Here is an 18289-nt window from a genome sequence, read left to right on the forward strand (position 1 = left end):
GGCTTTATTGGGGCAAGACTGAACTGGATCCGGTAACTTTTGAGTTTTTCTGGTAAGACTGCGTCATTTCAGGGGAAGGAAGAAACGAAAAAGTGGTCAACAATGAGCGCTATCTACTAGAGTTTTGTGTTAATCCACTGGAGTTAGTGTTAAAATTTCAACTATCAAAATATCACCAAACAGGTAATTGCTTCGTTCAATTGTAGAAGCAATTTTCACCCGACGGGCGATTTTCTAGTATATTATATTGTATTGCATTAAAATACGTTTCTATGAAATCACTCAATTTCAATGACATTTTCATAAATGTAATGCAACATATATGTGTAATTAAATTTAACGCATTAAATAAAATAGATGAAGTGATTAAAATATCTTAATTTACGTTAAGGTAATAACAGAGAATATCTAGGAATATTTAAATCGCATTATATTATTGTAGAATAACTTTAAAAAAAAAAAATCACAAAATTTTAAATGTAGTGTTACATGCGTAACTCGGAATATCTGTAAAAAAGCTGCACCTCATTTTATTTTATAATTTCGTGTACGTTTTCAAAGTGAAATGAACCAAGTTTTTTTACATGTGTCTACATAGGGTAAGTGCTCCAGTGGTCGGCCAGTCTCCAGAAGTCGGCCCCAGGGACATAAAATTGTTTATAAATAGAATATGTATAACTCAAAATCGGATATAATGCATTCCACAGTCCTTTACTTGTCCCCCCATCATCATCCAATAACAGTGATGTTGTAATTACTTTTCATTAAGTAGTAATGAGTAATTTTATTTTAAATGGTGTGCCCATCATCCTAGTTAGCGACTCTGTTTATTATTTTTTTTAAGAAGACACATCATCTTTAAACGTTAAGTACCCTTCTTTTTTTCGTTCTACTGTAAATTTGCTTTTACTTATGTTTTAATGGATTGTATAACATAATGTTTCAATTAAAAAAATAACTCCATCTTAGACGCAATTATTTTTAGAGGGGTGGCCAACCATTGGGTACTGAATTCGGATGCATTTCCAATAGTCGGCTATGGCTGATTGACCACTGGATCTATACTGTTTGGTTGATGTACCCAATAGTCGACTACGTACTTAATATAGATTTTCTAAAGTTCAAAAAAATAGTAATTGAAATAAAGTATTGACACAGTGGCAATTTAGCTGTTTTGAGTAAAAATTCCCTTTCTAACGTTATTTCTTCAAAAGAAAATGTTTACGTTTTGTGCCTTAACTTTTTCTGACAAATAGAGTCGTTTCTTCATTTTACCACTTCTAATGTTGATTTTAGTGAAGAATTTTTGAAAACAGGTTGTAAATTCAGTCCGTCGTTGCGTTTAGAATATAAGTTCTAATACTCAACTTGTCATTACCAAATGGTAATTTATCGGGGTTTTTTTCTTTCTTATCAAATCGTGACGCGTTGATGAAAGTGATAAAACAAATGATCAGACTGCAATTAGTATTTAATTAGCTATAAATAAACATTCCCACTGTAAGGAATTAAGAGGTAATACTTCAATAGTTACGTTAGCTCAAACTGTTTCAATGAGCGTTAAACCTGTGATTTTTCTTTCTATTGCTCATTTTGCTAAACTATTTGCCTTACCAATGGTTCAAGAAACATGTATTCTATTTAGACTAATTATTTCAAATGTTGGTAAAACTTCTTATTACTGCTTCTAACGCAATATTTAATTCATTGGGTTTTCTTCACAAGAATCAAATCAAAATTTATTTATTGTTTAAAAGTATGCCGAATTTGTTTTAAACTTACATGGTTTCAAAGTTGCATTACGTTGCTACATACAGATGTTATGAGCAAATTTGTGGTAATTAACTCAGGGATCGTCAAAATGGATGTTTCGGACATCGGTGCATAAGTTCTTAGGTGTATATCGTCGCTTCAGAGCAACACTAAGACGTCTAATCCCAGTAATAACACTAAGATCCTACCGCATCCTACAGTTGCTCTGAGGCGACGATATGCACGTGCGGTCGGGCAGAAAAAACAACTCAACATTCATTCGGGTGTGAGCAAAGTGCAAATTTAGGCCAACATTTGAGTGAAATTTTTTTCGCGAATACAATACTTCCTTTTACTATGTAAAAGGAAGTAAAAAGAATGAAAAGAGAAGAAATATTTCTTTTTAAAAACACCCCCTTATTTTTTTGTCTCCCCTACGCATAAAAACACAATATTTATTTTCCCAAAGCAAAAATATTGAGACGCGTATGACGAATCTATATTTGCCTGACCGTAAACTCAACCCTTTTTCAATCTAATGAACTCCATTCGATCCGAGAAGAAAGTTTTTCTTCCCCAAACATCGATTTTTTTCTCTACTCTCGTATTCCGCACATCTTTCAATTCGTTCTTATTCGTGTAATTCACTCTAAATAAAGAAAAACGTAGAGCTGTATACTTTTCGAGATGTAGGTCTGAGCTTTTATTAGCAGTGATTTGTTGCTTTACACAGCTGAAAATAAAGGTTAATATTCGGTATTGATTTCTAGAAAATGAGAAACAACTGGGAAAATAAATAGAAATGTATTTTTTCTCTTTTGTTCTTACATGACCATTTTGTCGGGGCAGTTAGTTCATTATTACACTTAATATAAGAGCAATAACTTACTTTAGCAAAAGTTATGACAATTGTGATAAAACTGATTTATTATACTGCACTAATCTTTGATAATTCAAGAATTATGAGTTTATCTATGATAGTTACCTCGAGAGTTATTAAATTTTGAAAGAATAATTTCCTTTAAAGAATAATTTTCTTAGGCTATTGTGATAGTCTTTACTCCAATCTACTCAATCAGGGAATTTCAACTAGACAGGGCAAAATATACTAATGTTTAATTTATTTTATTTTATTTGTGAAAATATTCCCCTGAGTGAAACAAATTCAATTCAATTCAAAGGTAATGATTCTTAATGAGAATAGGAAAAGAATTAACTGCTCAGAATTCCTAGCTCTTTTAATAAATTTTTGCTCTAAGTTTTTAAAATTTATATGAATTTTCAAAACAGTGATTTCGAGTAGCAAAAATTTTAACTGAATTAATTTAGCTCCAGCTGCTGTATTTCCACCTTTATAATAATAATAATAATAATTATATATAATAATAAAAATATTTTAACTGCCAAATTATGGCGTGAAATGCTTTGCATTAACTGATTTTCGTAAAAGTTTCAGTTAACGTAATCTGTGAAGTTAATGTGGGAGTTGAGTAACGGCACCAGTAACAGATATGCTTAAGACATCGCTCTCAGGTTAACTCAACTTTCTGAGCCTTTTGATGTATTTCGACTTTATAAACTATTTTTCTCTCATGCAACTACATCTCATCCAACGTTTGGCTGTTTCTGGATCCTCTGAATTAGTCAATTCTCTTTTTATTTGCTCAATTTCGAAAAAAGGTCCGACTTCTGTAACAGACATCGAAAAGTCTTATGATACCCAGTAACAGATACGATGAGGAAAGGACAAAATTCCCCTTTTGTCTTCAAAATGTGCAAAAGTTATTTATTTTTAGTACTAAAGCCTTATTTAATTCCAATGACCGTGAAACACCAGCTAACCTCGTGGTATCTGTTTATAACCTTCCACCACTGCCTTGTAAATACCAAATGGCTCATAAAATTCTCTCTGATAACTCTAGATGGTTGCACCGTATTTATGAGTTGCAGCAACATCAGTTTTACCCGCCTAAAATTCTTATTATTTAACTCCAAACTTATGACTGTGTTTGTTACTGGACCCTTTTCTGTAACTGGTGCCGTTACCCTACTCCGTTTCTCAAATACTTTTAATTAATTTTAGAACTACAATTAGTCTTCTTGACGTTATTGCTGCTTATTTTAGCAGGTAATTTTTGAATTTTTAACTCAGACACTAATGTAACGCTTTTTTAAAAAAGTTATCAATGTTCAAACAAAAAACAAAAAATAAGGAGACGGGGGGGGGGGCGTAGAAATGAAGTGTCTCGGTAAGGTTTCTTCGAATCAAGAGCTTTTTGTTCGATGTGGTCTTATTTCTTAAAAGTTATTGAGAAGGGGTAAATAGACAAATATTTCCTAGTTGTCATTCGACTAATGTTCTCATTAAATATTCCTCAACTTTGACTTTTTTATTTTTTAGTGATTGTTTAATTAATTGGTGGTTATTTTACATTTTATTGGTACTTTACAAGCCATTAAGCTTCAGTTCACGTTTTAATCTTTTTTAAAAAACCCGGTTTCAAATATTCATGGGAAACTTAGCTAAAATCAAATGTAGTCACATTTTATCTCTTAACTATTCGGTAGATCAGAAGTTTTTCATAGACCTAAAAACTAGTTATAAGTTGTGGTAAAAAAAAAGATTGAAAGTTAGCAAAAATTGCTCAAATCAGACAAACTTATGATGTCACCATGAAGGAAGGGACAGTTGTTAATGTTATGTAATAAAATTCAGTTAAAAAAAATTCTTTTTCTTATTCCTTGCTCATCCATGTGATTTAAATCTCTCACTACCCAATAATTGTAATGCAAACAGAAAAAAAAAGAGGGGGATGAGCAAACCAAAAAATGTAAATTGCCATCTACGATGTTGATGATACTTTCATTGGCATTAATATTTAACTAGATCAAACCGTTACTTTAAAATTAACTGATGTGTAACCAACTTTGGTGAGTATTAATTTATCAAAACAGCATTGGGAAAATGATTCCTTTTTTGGAAAATTTGTGCTGACATAAAAATGGTAGTATATAAAAAGTGAAACATTTTCAATAACGTAAGCTATTTTTATCGTCGTTTTCCAACGATTTTAAGAGCATTTCTCTTCTCTTTTCGAAGAAAGATTCAGACTCAATACAGCTCTAGAATTTTATTTTTTTTCTTTCAAATCGTATTGCGGACAAATATAGAACTACACAGCCGTTCTATGTATAGATAGAACAAGATATGGAACTTAAATATTCATCAGAAAAAATATTTTATACGCTGTTTGTTCCTTTTCTTCTTGAATAAAGGGAGCTAAAGTTATTTAGAAATGTACTTTCTTTTCCGCATTCGTGCTGAAAATTTCCAAAGCACTCGTCCTAGTAAAAGTACCAATTAACCATACATAAACTAAAGCATAAGATTTAAATGCAAATAATACACAAATATACTTTCTACAAAATAATTTTTTGCTTTGTTCACGATTTTCTGTGCACAACATCCAGCCTGGGATTAAACACGGAATTGCATATTGTAATTGCGTGCTTGTGTGTCTGAGTTAAAAAAAAATGGGCGGGGGGAGGGCGAGAATTAAAATACAATTTTGAGCCATTTATTGTAGGGTAGGCCGGGGCACGTTTACGCGGATTTTTTCAATGAATTTTCTAATTTTTATGCTTTGGCTTAGGAAAATTTTGACATTGCGGTTTTATGAAGCAGTTAATGAAGTCAAAATTGATATATTCAGTTGTTGCTCAGTTTGTGTTTTTAACGGTTAAAATTTTTTTTCTTTGAGTACAAGTCGGTTGCGTAATCTTGCCCCGGACACGGGGTACTTTTACGCATACTTTTTTTTTTTGACATCTAACGTGATTCTGTTAGTGTTTTGAGCATAATGTCTTACCATCGTTAAAATACAGCAAATTTATCAGAGACTGAATAGTGTATAAAGTCAAAGCTGGAAGGTCGTGAAGACAGCACTATAGGACTGTAAGCTGTAAGACACGAATGTGTAACTTAAGTAAAAATTAAATAGTAATTTTCAAAACTAAATAGCCGGAAAATACTAAAAAGGTTTGAGACAGTGGAGAAAGGGCTAGGGGAACATTTAAGTAAAACACAGAAAGAACGTGCGTAAAGGTGCTCCGACATCAACGCGTAAACTTGCCCCGTCGCCAAGTTTGGATTTATTTTTAACGTGCAAGAAAAATAATAACATTTCAGTTCATACAAATGCAATTTTCAAAAAAGGATAAAATTCTGCTAATTTTTACATATTTGTTCTTTTTTAACTAGGTATTTTTTATTTACAATAAGCTTCAAAACGTTCAACACAAAATTTACTCAACTTGGTAGAAAATAGATTATTCTTTCTGCATGCTAGACCGTAGCTCGACTGACGCTCAAAAACTCGTGATGGTATTTATTAGGGAGCAGCATCAATATGTTATGACTGTTGTCTATCCAGTTATAATTCGTTTGAAAAAAAGGCATTGCGTAAACGTGCCCCGGTCTACCCTACACTGTAAAAACGATTCAGAAACGTTCCCGAAAAATAATGGGCAGTTAATAAGCCCAATTTCTGCCAGTAACATATCTCGCAAAAACTAGGAACGTTTCCTGCTAAAAGTCAGCAACCTTCCTGAAATTATCCTTGAATCTTTCTGTAGAATTTGGAAATCTCCCCGGTTCAAACCAGTCTGGAACCTGCAAGGGAAATTCTGTGGGTATAATGCAATTGATTAGAACTTTCATGAGTTATAAAAATGCTCTAGAAGCATCAATGAAACCATGGCCAAAGCTAAGGCAGAATTGTAAGTAAGAACCAAGCCTCTGCCTTGAAAAACTGCCGCTATCCGGAGACTTATTCGTTCTCATTGGGAGCATATTCAATCCGGACGGGCCGTAGCCGAAATAAAGCCGATATACTTATTAAAAACGCTCATTCAATCTTTCTACCGGTAGCTAAAATATTTCACAGAACAATGAAAAGTCTGCATTCGTGAAACTTGTAGCAATTCATGAAACCTCTTTGCAAAGATACTTGATTTTACGGGGAAATAGATGAAAAACCATGAAATCCCGAAACTTTCCACGGAAATAATCAATAACGTTTCGGATTTTTTTTACAGTGTATTGAAACTTCTACTTTAGACAAAATTGGTTACATGGTTTCATTTTTCACGAACGGGTTCGCTCGTTGCAACATTAAAACTTTTGTGTGCAATTCATAATGTAATTCATATCCGATTTGGTTTATGTTTCCTAATTACTTGCATTTTTCCACAAAATAAGTTACTACTTAGGAATACAGCAAAAGCAAATGAAAACTGCCAAACTGTCAATATCTATATCATGTGTGTGTGTGTAAGAGAGAGAGACAGAAAGAGAGAGAGACAGAGAGAGAGAGAGAGAGAGACAGAGGGAGACAGAGAGAGAGAGACAGACAGAGAGAGAGCGAAGCATGAACAAAACATAAATAAAAAATCACCATTGTTGATATAAATTATTTTTTTCTGCTGCCGAGAGAACATAAAACATAGGAATACGATCGGATAATACATCGCTCTCCTCTACGCATATGTTTAACGCATTGAAAATTTTACATTAATCTCAAGATTTAGTCAAACTTATTTTTATGCTTTTTTTCTTTGAAAAAAAAATATCACCGCGGAAAATGGGAGAAAAATCAATAGGAATTAGAGAAATTACATTTGAAAGTTTATTTTATTTTTCAAATTCAAAATTTCAAACATTCTGAAAGTAAAAAACCAAAATAGCACACGCCTCCACTTTCTAAAACTGAAATAGAAGGTGTCAGAGAAAGTCTTTAAGGAACGATAACTAAAATGATTTTTTACTCTTTTTATATATTTAACTCCTTCAAAAGTATTTTCACTCCTCTAAAAGTGTCAAAGGCTATTTTTGCGCCTTTAGAGTAGAAACCCCCAGCTATATCTCAGACCTCAGGAAGACCCGCGTAAGAGCTAATACTCAAGCTATCTCTGACCGTAATAATACAACCCCTCGTATGATGAGCAAAAACCCAAGCATCTCTGACTGTAATAATGCAACCCCTCTTTAGATAATAAACCTCAGCTATATCTCAAGATCGCAGTACAGCACTTGCAGTTTGTTTCCACCTGCTGTTGTACACTCTATTAAAAAATAAAAATAAAAATAAAAATAAAAATAAAAATAAAATAAAATAAATAAATAAATAAAATCGACGCACCAAGAAGGAGTTGTCAGAACGAAACGAAATTTTACATACATGAAGGTAACACTAATATAAAAAAGTGATTACAAAATGAAAGCAGAATCATCATTTATTATTGTAAAAATCCCAAATGAATGGAGTCGTAAGTACCCTGTTAAGCCACCTCTAGCGTAAATGCACGAAGCGATAGAGTCGAGCATTGAGGCATAGAAATCTCGTACAATATCGTACGTCATCGCGTACCACAGTTACTGTAAACACGCCTCTAATTCTATCAAACTCGTAGGCTGTCCTGTCCAATTTACCGTCTCATGTGATCCCAGATATTGACAATTTGTGACAAATCAGGGCATAGCGCAAATGAGAGAAGGTGATAATGTGGAAGAGGAAGTCCTCTGACACCGTTTCTGTGTCTGACCGAACCTTGTCATGTTAAAAACTGGGTTCATTGGAGCCCCGCTATGAGTGCCAACACATATGACTGAATTATGACACTAACGTAGTTTATGCTGTCATAATGCTGTGGATCACTATTAGGGGTGGCCATATTTCGTATACGTTGTATTTTGTAGCGTACAATAATGTCATCATTGTCCACATTCGATCTGGATTTATCGCCAAAGACGTTCTGGATCCATTCGATTGCAGTCCAATCAAGTTGATCTCGACACTACTCCGAATGCGACCGCGTGAATTCCCTAATAAAGCCTTTACTTTTCGGTGGCATACAGCATCCACATTTGAGGTGATGCCATGGGGTGCTATCATATACGAAACATCATTACCCCTGCCCTAATATTGACCCACGGCACCATGACAGCATAAGGGTGCGTCAGTGTCATGCTTCAGTCACAAGTGTTGGCACTCATTGTGGGGCTCCCAGGAGCTATTTTCAGTAGGACAATGCTCGGACTCACACAGCAAGTGTATCGGGGACTTGTTCTTCCACATTATCACCTTCTATGGAATGAACAAAGCCTTGATTTGTTACAAATTGAGAATATCTGGGATCACTTGAGACGGTGAATTGAACAGTCTTTGAGTTGATAGAATTAGTGGCGCGTTTCCAGTAGTTGTGGTACGGGATGACGTAGGACATCGTTCGAGACTGCTATGCAAAATGCGCGACTGCATCGCCTCGAACATTCACACTAGAGATGGCTCAACAGGATACTAAGGCCTTTATTCATTTGGGATTTTTCCATTAATAAATGTTCATTTTGCATTTATTTTGTAATCAATTTCTTTTATTGGTGCAGCCGTCATGTATATAAACTTTCGTTTCATTTTGACAACTCCGTCTAGATTTGTCGTTTTTTTTTTGTTTTTGTTTTTTTTGTTATAGGGTTTATTATCTACTTGCTGTTTGACTCAGAAAACTGCACTACATACTACCCGATCTTTTCCCGAGCGTGCTGTCTGACTATTTAGCGGCCATGCAACTTTGATGAAAATGTACCTGTAAGTGCAGGGCCGCAGATTTAATTGACTGGGAGGAGTCTCTTGGACTCGACAACTCCCTGCACGTCATCTGTAGATAACAGCTATTTATTTTGATGTTTTATTAGAGGAGCCCTGATAGTCTGGTTAGAAATTGAAGGTTTTATGTTCAGTTAATAGAAACTGTTTCGTTTTTTTCCTCTGTCGAAACTTTTGAAATGTTAACCAATTTGATTCCGACACGGCAGAAAAATTAAATATAAAATTTGAACATGGGGAAGCAATTTTTTCCCCAGATGAATTGGTGATTTGAAATTCGTCTTACGTAAAATGTGGCAATTCTACGCTGTATTTAGAATATAATCTCAACATTTATCGCTTGAAGTTTACTGAACATACACACGTATTTGCATGAGAAGAAGATAAAACTGAAAAAAAAAAAAAAAAATGTATGATACGAAGGAAAAATAACAAAAAGTTCATCAAGCACTAAACGAGCCTACCTTTCTAATTCACGTTAATATCGACATTCTAATATCTGAAAAATCTATATCAGATGGCTTAGCCTGCAAATTGTTTCTAACATACATTTTAACGAATATAAAAATCTTCTGAAACTGAAACATTATGGAAAAGTTACGGAAAAATAAAAGCATTAGTGCATATAAATTCTCTTAAAATTTTACGCATTATGTTTCAATGTTTGTGTAGATAAATAAATTTATCTACAACTAGTTATTAAATTTTTAATTAAAGTTCAAGCATTTTACTCCGATATTTAAGCGTGTAAAAGTATAAGAGATAAATTACAAACGGAATGGGGTGGTTTCCAAAATTTTAAAAGTATTTTTTTCTGAAAGAGCATGCTTAAAAACATAGGATCTGACCATTTTTTAAATAATTTATTTAACTTTAATATTTTTAAAAAATTACTTAAATTCGTGAGCTTTCATTGTTTACACTTCTGTCGTGTGACATCACAAATGATGAAATGCCATTCAATGTTGCCATTCACAGAACAAAATATTCAATTCGCATCTTTACTCACGTGTATTGGCAACGATATGGTTGATAGCAAGCGTAGAGCGCAATTTTAATTCGCTGCTTGATTATCATAACGTGGGAACGTAGTAGAAAGATGCGCCAAATTGTATCATTTGTGACGTCATAAAGACCACGCCATGTTTGAAAAATCGGACATTTTAAAAAATTAATTAAACAAAAACTGTTGGGGAAATCAAAGTATTTTCTGGGTCCATGTACTTTTTTTTGCTCATTCTATCCATTTCAATGACTAAAAGTAGTACTTTTGACTGGAGGAAACCACCCCATTACAACATACATTTCACCCAATATGACATTTTGAATCCGGAATGGATAACAAACGTCATAATAAATAAACAAATAAAGATGAAGCGATTTTTACGATGCTCTGCAAAGACACCTAGTTTTAAAGAATTTCGACAGAAAATTTATTTTATTTCTTAATAGTTCTCAAGAAGTTAAAGGGAGAAGGAAAAAAAAAACATCTTTCAATATATCATAAATATTAAAATAAAATCTTTGACAGTTGTTTTTTTTTCCTTGGGTGATAAATAAAATCCTTCCGTTTGACTCAATCAATAAATCTGTTACTTTCGTTAGCGTTCAGTCAACGAAAAAATGTCGATGGTATGAAATATGACCATGGACAAAAGTAATGGAAATTTTTTCATTACTTTTGTTTTTATGGAATTTCTTGAAACATCAACATGAAATCTAAATCTCTATATTTTTTGACTTTCGCTTTCTCTCTTCTTTCTGTGCTAAAACTAACTTTCAGTTCTCGCTGTAGGTTGTATGTTGCGAAACGAGGAGGTTGTATGTTGGTTGTTGTTTAGAAGTATTGTACGTTCTTAAACATTTTTAGACAACACCTAAGTTTCTATCCAGCAGTTCACTATTTTTTAACAAGTGTACTTTTACCGACCGAGGTAGCTCAGTTGGTTAGGCACTTGGCTCATATTTAAAGGTCTCCAGCCCGATACTGGCTGCTCGAAGATCTTTTGTGTACGCTAACTGGCTCACATCACCCAGTCGTGGTCACCACAGTCCTCCGAGTTACCCTTTATACCTTACAAGTTGAGGGGTTGTTCAGCTCCTGGTCTGGTTCAACAATAACGAAATTTTGATAGATATTAAGACTTCATACGATAGATGGAAGCACTAAATCGGACTTCCAACAAAGTGATGCTCGCCTCACAAACCGTCTTAAGCGGTAGCGGTGCTTACTCGAGCAAGGATTTCCAAGCGGTTTAAGACACATTGTTACTTTGATTTCTCAATCGATATGAATTAAGTGAAGCGTGTTTTCATTCAAGAAGAAAAACACAAAAACAGCGGATCTAATTTCCTTCATTAAAATTATTTACTATATACACGGCAATGATTTCCTCCATATTTACAGACTAAATAAGGGTTTCGGAAAATTTCACATGGACTTCTTGTTACTGTTAAGGTAGCGCAGATTTTGCTTACTTATTAGCTGCTTGAATAAAACCTTTACAATCATTGAAACTTGATGTTTTATAAATGATTTTACGCAAAATAACGTACTGAGATAGTATATTTTCATTGAAAATTGACAAGTGAGTCCCAGAGTTACAGGGACTGCTTCTTCAATGCTTATTAATTTAGTTCTATAAGATAAATAGTTCTACTTCTGTCACATAGCTTCAGTTCTATGTGCTGAAGAAGGGTCTCCCTATAGCCAATTTTCTTATACCTTAGAATACATTTCAATGCATTTTTTTGCCATTATTTTAGTATGCTAATCTCACCAACATGTGTAATAGGTGCAATGGTAATTCTTTGTAACTACTTTTTCAAGCCGACTATCATATAAAAGTGTTGTTTTTTTTTTAAATGAAAGAAATACGTAGAAACAAAAGAGAAATCTTTATACTTCGTGAAGTATTTTTTAAAACAAAATAAGTCATAAAACATGGTAAGTAAATAATTAAAATATGTTTCATTTAAAAATAAAAATAGAGTTATTAAATAGGGAAATGTGCGTCTGTGCTCGCTCCCCCTAAAATATCATGGAGGGGGGGGGATACAAATTCAGAAAAAAAAATTCGGAAGGACGATGTCTTCCCACTAGGGTGGTTTGAAAAAAATCGATTTCTTTATTTCAAAATCACGTTACCTCTCAAAAGTTGCAGTTTGGTATCCTCAATTGGGGAAAAATAATAAAAAAATTCTAAGTTGACATCTTCAGTTCGCGCATAAGGCTGGAAAGTTTGAAAAAATGCTAAAAATTGAATTTAAAAAATTAGTTTTTTTTTAAATATTTTTATAACACAACAGCTATAAATTGCCAGTATAGAGCGTAGTTTGAACCTAAAAAAATATTTAATAGCTTTTACATAAGATATTTTGTTTGCGCATACGCTTTAAATTGGGCTAAAATTTCCTGCCCAATCTAAGGCGTTTGCGCGAACTAAAGATCTTACGCTTTAGCTATAAAATCTTTTTTAGACTCAAACTAAGCTATATACTGACAATTTATGGCTGTTGCATTATGAATAAATACAAAAAACTAATTTCATTATTTTTTTTTGAAAAATTCAATTTTTAGCATATTTTTTCAAACTTTCAGCCTCATGCGCGAACTGAAGTTGTCAACTTAGAATTTGTTTTATTATTTTTCCCCAATTGAGGATACCAAACTGTAACTTTTGAGAGGTAGCGCGGTTCCGAAATAAAAAAAATCGATTTTTTAAAACCAGCCTACTACCCAGCCACCCTATTCACCCGTTTCATTTTATTAGTTTAAACATTTTTTTGAAATGAATAGTTTAGAAGCACAAAAATAGCCCTTGAAGGGAAAGTTGAAGTTCTCAAAAATCATGGCATAAAAGACGAATTTGCTGCGAACAAATTTTGTTAAAAAGACCTCTTGACGTACAAATATGCAAAAAACTACAATCTTCGGAAGACATTTAAACCCTTTCCTCTTGAAAATCAATAACAATAAAAATGGATTCTTTTGCATTAAAATAGCAAGGAATAGTAAAGACTCTCTAAATATATATTTTTACTTTTCTTTTTCAATAAATAAAAACAACCCTAAATTCTTTGTTCCGCAGCCTCAAGATTAATTGATTCTATGAATTCAAGAATCTTCATCATGTAAAGAAAAAAAATAGCTGCAAACGTTTTTACTTTTGATATGTGTTTCATTATTGATATATAAAATCTTTATTTTTATTCTTAATGGTTTAATAATACTACTGCTTCTTTTTTTCCATAGCAGTGAGTAAAATGCAAAGAAAATTTCTTGCGGAATTAAATTTGTAAGTTTTAATGCAACTTTTTTGGCTTGACAACGATTAAGAAGTAAAATAAATATTGAAAAAAAATATTTAATATTATCTGGTTAAAACAATTTGCTTTCCTAATTTCTTTGACTGCATTATTTTTCTACTTGATTTGATTGGTTCTATTATTTTGTTGTTTTTTTTTCATATTCAAGCTTAAAACTTCGTAGCTGGGTAGCTTTTTGTTATACTTCAGTTTTATTATTTCGTCTTCAACTCATCTGTGCTTATCTATTGGTGGAAAAGTTGATTGAATTTAAACCATTTCTACTGAAAAAAATATCACCAGTTGCTATTTACTGAAACATAATAGCTACCATTTTTTTAACTAATTGTTTTATTTTAACATACATCTTTGTTCTCAAAAAATTAATAAATATATGATCTCTTAAAAATATAGGCTTGAAATAATTTGAGTGTAAAGCAATCAAGCGATGAATATGACTGGCACTAGAAAACTGATGTTGACATATGCTCGACAAGTTTAACTTTCAAACTAATGCTGCCTTACATGAATATTGGCAACGCATTTAGATATTTTCCATGAAAACACTTTTGCTTTCATAATAATATCTTCGAAATATTGAATTTAAAAATCACAGTCGCTTCTGACTCGGTAATGGAACACTAATGACATGAAACAATTTCACTTCGGGTTATTTTTAACCTGTTGCATTAGGGTGATTTCACCACGACTAGTTCAATAGCGGGACATTAATATGAATTTTAATACATTGCGGTGATAAAGCTCAAGCATAATGCAAATGTTTTAATAAAAAGAAAATTATTGAGCGGCATGCTTTCAAATATTCACTCTACTTGCATACTATAATCATATGTATCTAACTGAAGTTTGAAAAAAAATTAACCGCTGCAAAATCGGATATTTTTTTTATTTTAATTTTTGGATGCCTCAAAAGTTCTAGCAAAAGTACTATTTCATATTTATATCTCGGGAGAAAAACTTTAAAATTTCATGGAATGATCACAGAAGTTATAACAACGAATTCAGATGGCGATGAAAACCACATTCCGAGACAAATCACATGTATTTTGTATAATTGTACTTCTAAAATATGTTTGACCAAAATTTTCCTTTGTTACTTCACCTTAAAACGGCTCTTATTTTTGAGCAAGCAAAAAAGGAAAAAAAAAAGCCCCAAAATGAAAGATTTTGTATGCGACTGATTTTCTTTTTCTCGGTGCAAGGCCTTTATTTAAATTTCCACTATAAAATTAACCAATTAAAAAATGCTCATGATATAATATTGTAACTGTGTGTGACTTATAAAGAAAAAAAAATCACTTTCTTTACAATTTCAAAGAATAAAAGATGTATGATTCAACATACATTTGACTCTACTTTAATGTCATAAATTAATAGTGTTAGAAATGTATGTTATTCCAAAACCCATGATAAACGGTTTCCCAATTAACGCAGAAGATGAAGAATCCAGAAATCTTCCTCTGCTTGCTTGTTTTTCAGAAGAATTGAAGTAAGTTCGTTTTAACGCCGCGCTCGTAGTTTCATCTAAACAAGCTCTCCTGAGCACTAGCTGTTATGTTTGTTTTGAATTCTGAATGAATTTCTCAGTTTTAGTTCTTGTTTCAAGTTATCCCTGTTTATCGCTGTCAGTACGTTGGAGTTAAAATATGTCACAAGTTTTTTCGGTGAGGCAGATGCGTTATTACTTGCAAAACAGTTATGTATCGCCAAGAATTGGACGATAAACATTGGATCGCTGATATCAAGGAAAGTAAAAATAGCTAAATAATAACGGGTGTCCGAAAAGTCGTTGACACATTTTAAAATTCATAGAAGAAAAAAAATTGTCATAAGAAATGCGATTTCCGCCATAATACTCACAGGTTCAAGAATTTTTTTATCGACTAGCAAAAAAAAAGTTAATGTAACTAAATCGCTGTTTCGTCATAGTAAAAAAAAAACCGTCATGGAGGTGTTTCATCGTTTTATTAAACAGAAAGTAATGCCTTTCCGTTATCAGAGTTCAATGTGTGTACCGTTTGTGGACACAGAATGAACTTGAGTACCATTTAAATGCGGTTCGAGCAACATACGGTGCCCACATTGAACTATGGTAATGAAAGGTGTTGCTTTCTGTTTAATAAAATTATTAAACACCTAACATGACGTTTGGTTTTCGTATTATGACGGTACAACGATTACTTATATAAATTTTATTTCATTTTCTTTTTTTCTCTTTTTTTTATGATTTCATAAAAAATTCTTGACCCTGTGAAGTATTATGGCGCAAACCACATATTCATACCACATTTAGTTGCTTTTCTATGAATTTTTGAAATGTGTCAGGACTTCCCGGATACCTTGTATATTATGCAAGTAAATGCGTTTCTTATGATCTAAATATGATCTAATCTATCATGAACACTTGAGCAGCCAGAATTTTACAAGTACGAAGAGCCCGAGAGGCAATATCAAAATCGTGGAGTTCGTCGTTTTAAAGCGCAAAAACAACCCGAGAGGCAAAGTCAAAACCGTGAAGTACACCGCTTCAAAGCACAAACAGAGCACGAGAGGCAATATGAAAAACCGAGAAGTATATCGTTTTAATGCACGAAAAGAACCTGAGAGATAATATCAAAAACCGTGGAGTGCAAAGTTTTAAAACAGGAAAAGAATCCAATTTGTGCAAATGAAAAGGTAAAAGATTGTAGATCAATTAAGTCCAAAAAGCATAATTTTGGACATGTATTAGGTCACTTTCCAGCAGAAAAAGCATCTCAAGCAGCATGAAAAAAAAAAAAAAAACAGAGGATTACACATATTTATTTAAAGCTCAAAAATATCCCCAAATGCAACATCAAAAGACCTTAGATTACAAAATTCTTTGTGACATAAGTGTTTAATGCCTGACATGTGTATAGATAAAAAAATAAAAAAAAAATTTTTTTTGAAAAAAAAAAACTATTTTTCTGATATAAGATTTCATTTTCCCAAACAAAGATCTATAACTATCTTTAGGAAACAAATAAACTTTTACTGATTTTTGTCGTGTTAAAGTCATGCATCATCAGGTTTATCAGAAAAAGCAAGGGATCTTCGTGGATATTATTCTTCTTTCATCAATACATGACGCACATAAAAAATAGTAACAACTATAAGCAAGAAGGTGGTTTCCTAATAGTTCATTTGTTCAAAAAATATCACATGTATTTTATTTTTGAGAGCATTTCAAATGCTTAACTCACATATCGTTTACAAGCTTGAACAGGAAATAAATTAATGTATTTTATTATGGTTTCAAAAATGCTTAGTTAATGAAGCAGGATGAGAAACTTGACTCTTAATGATTTCAGAATTGCTTTATGAGTTTCAAGTGTTATTAAGCAGTCGACTAGTCATAGAAATTCAATTCGTTAAAAAGAGATTAAGATCCAAACATTTGTTTAGTACCAGATAAATTAAACCGTAAGTTTCGATTAAATTCATCCCAATTTATTTGAAACATGAAGCATTAAATAATAATTAAAAAATATTAAAAACTGTCATTAATAGATTCAGTAACATTTAAGAATGATTTTAGTTCCAAACTATTCTTTAAAAACCATTGATAATGAGATTTTAATAGGAAAATATAATCAGTTTAAACGGCAAAGCACTTTAGTATCCTCAATTATTTAACAAAGATAAAACATGATAAAAGAACAAAAGTTTTTTTCTAAAAAAATCAGCTTAAAGAGAATTCGGTTAAAGGTTGTCTAACTAATTTATATTGTTTCATTTTTATTTATTTATTTATTTATCTTCTTTGATTGATAATTATGGAATATGATGGGCAAAGTTTTGTGTTTTTGATGAGCTTTTAGCAATACAATTATTTTTTAGCAGCACGTTAAAAATAATTTAAAAAAAAAAGAGAAAAAGTTTACTCGGAATGAAGACTAGGGTCTGGTGGGGGAAAGTGGTCAATTGGGTAAAGTGGTCATTCGTGAAATAAATAGCTATAACTTGGAAATAAATGTTTGAATTAATGTAAAAATTTTATTATAGAGTAGGGCAGTTAGAAACTCCATTTTGAATACAAAATTTTGCAACTGGCAAAATTTTATTTGGTGAAAAAAAATATTTTGTGTGAATATAAAAAGATTTAAAATCTAAACACCTCTTTTAACTTCCTTGGGAAATTTTGTTTGTTAGAATGATGAACAGATTGACTCAATAGGAAGCTTCCTACGTGTCTCAAGAATTCTTACTCATTAGCAATTAGCTGAATCTCTTTTAGATAAATTTTTAGAACAACTTAAGTAAGATGGGGTAAAGTGGTCATAATACTAGGCTTAACAAATATTGTTCATCTAATGCCACTTAATCGTTAAGTATAAGGAAGATATAAATTAAAATAGTAATTTCACTTAATATGTATTGTTTTTACACTAAACGGGGTTAAATTTACGAGTATATGCATATGCATACGCATATACTCGTGTAGAGACGTAAATAGACGTATTCACATAAATGCACCAATAAATACGTATATGAGTATCTGCAAGTATTTTTAATCTATACAG

The 18289-nt window shown here is 32.3% G+C and overlaps 1 protein-coding gene across 1 annotated transcript in view; it reads right to left on the reverse strand.

Moving 5' to 3' along the window:
- The window catches only part of LOC129231020 (diacylglycerol lipase-alpha-like), a 175791-nt gene extending 166755 nt beyond the window's left edge, over positions 1 to 9036 (reverse strand). The window contains exon 1 of the mRNA XM_054865266.1: positions 8855 to 9036. Coding sequence (XP_054721241.1) covers positions 8855 to 9036 — 182 coding nt within the window. The remainder of the gene's footprint in view (positions 1 to 8854) is intronic.
- Positions 9037 to 18289: the final 9253 nt, after the last annotated feature.

This window comes from Uloborus diversus, chromosome 10 (genome assembly GCF_026930045.1).
Source record: "Uloborus diversus isolate 005 chromosome 10, Udiv.v.3.1, whole genome shotgun sequence".
NCBI lineage: Eukaryota > Metazoa > Arthropoda > Arachnida > Araneae > Uloboridae > Uloborus > Uloborus diversus.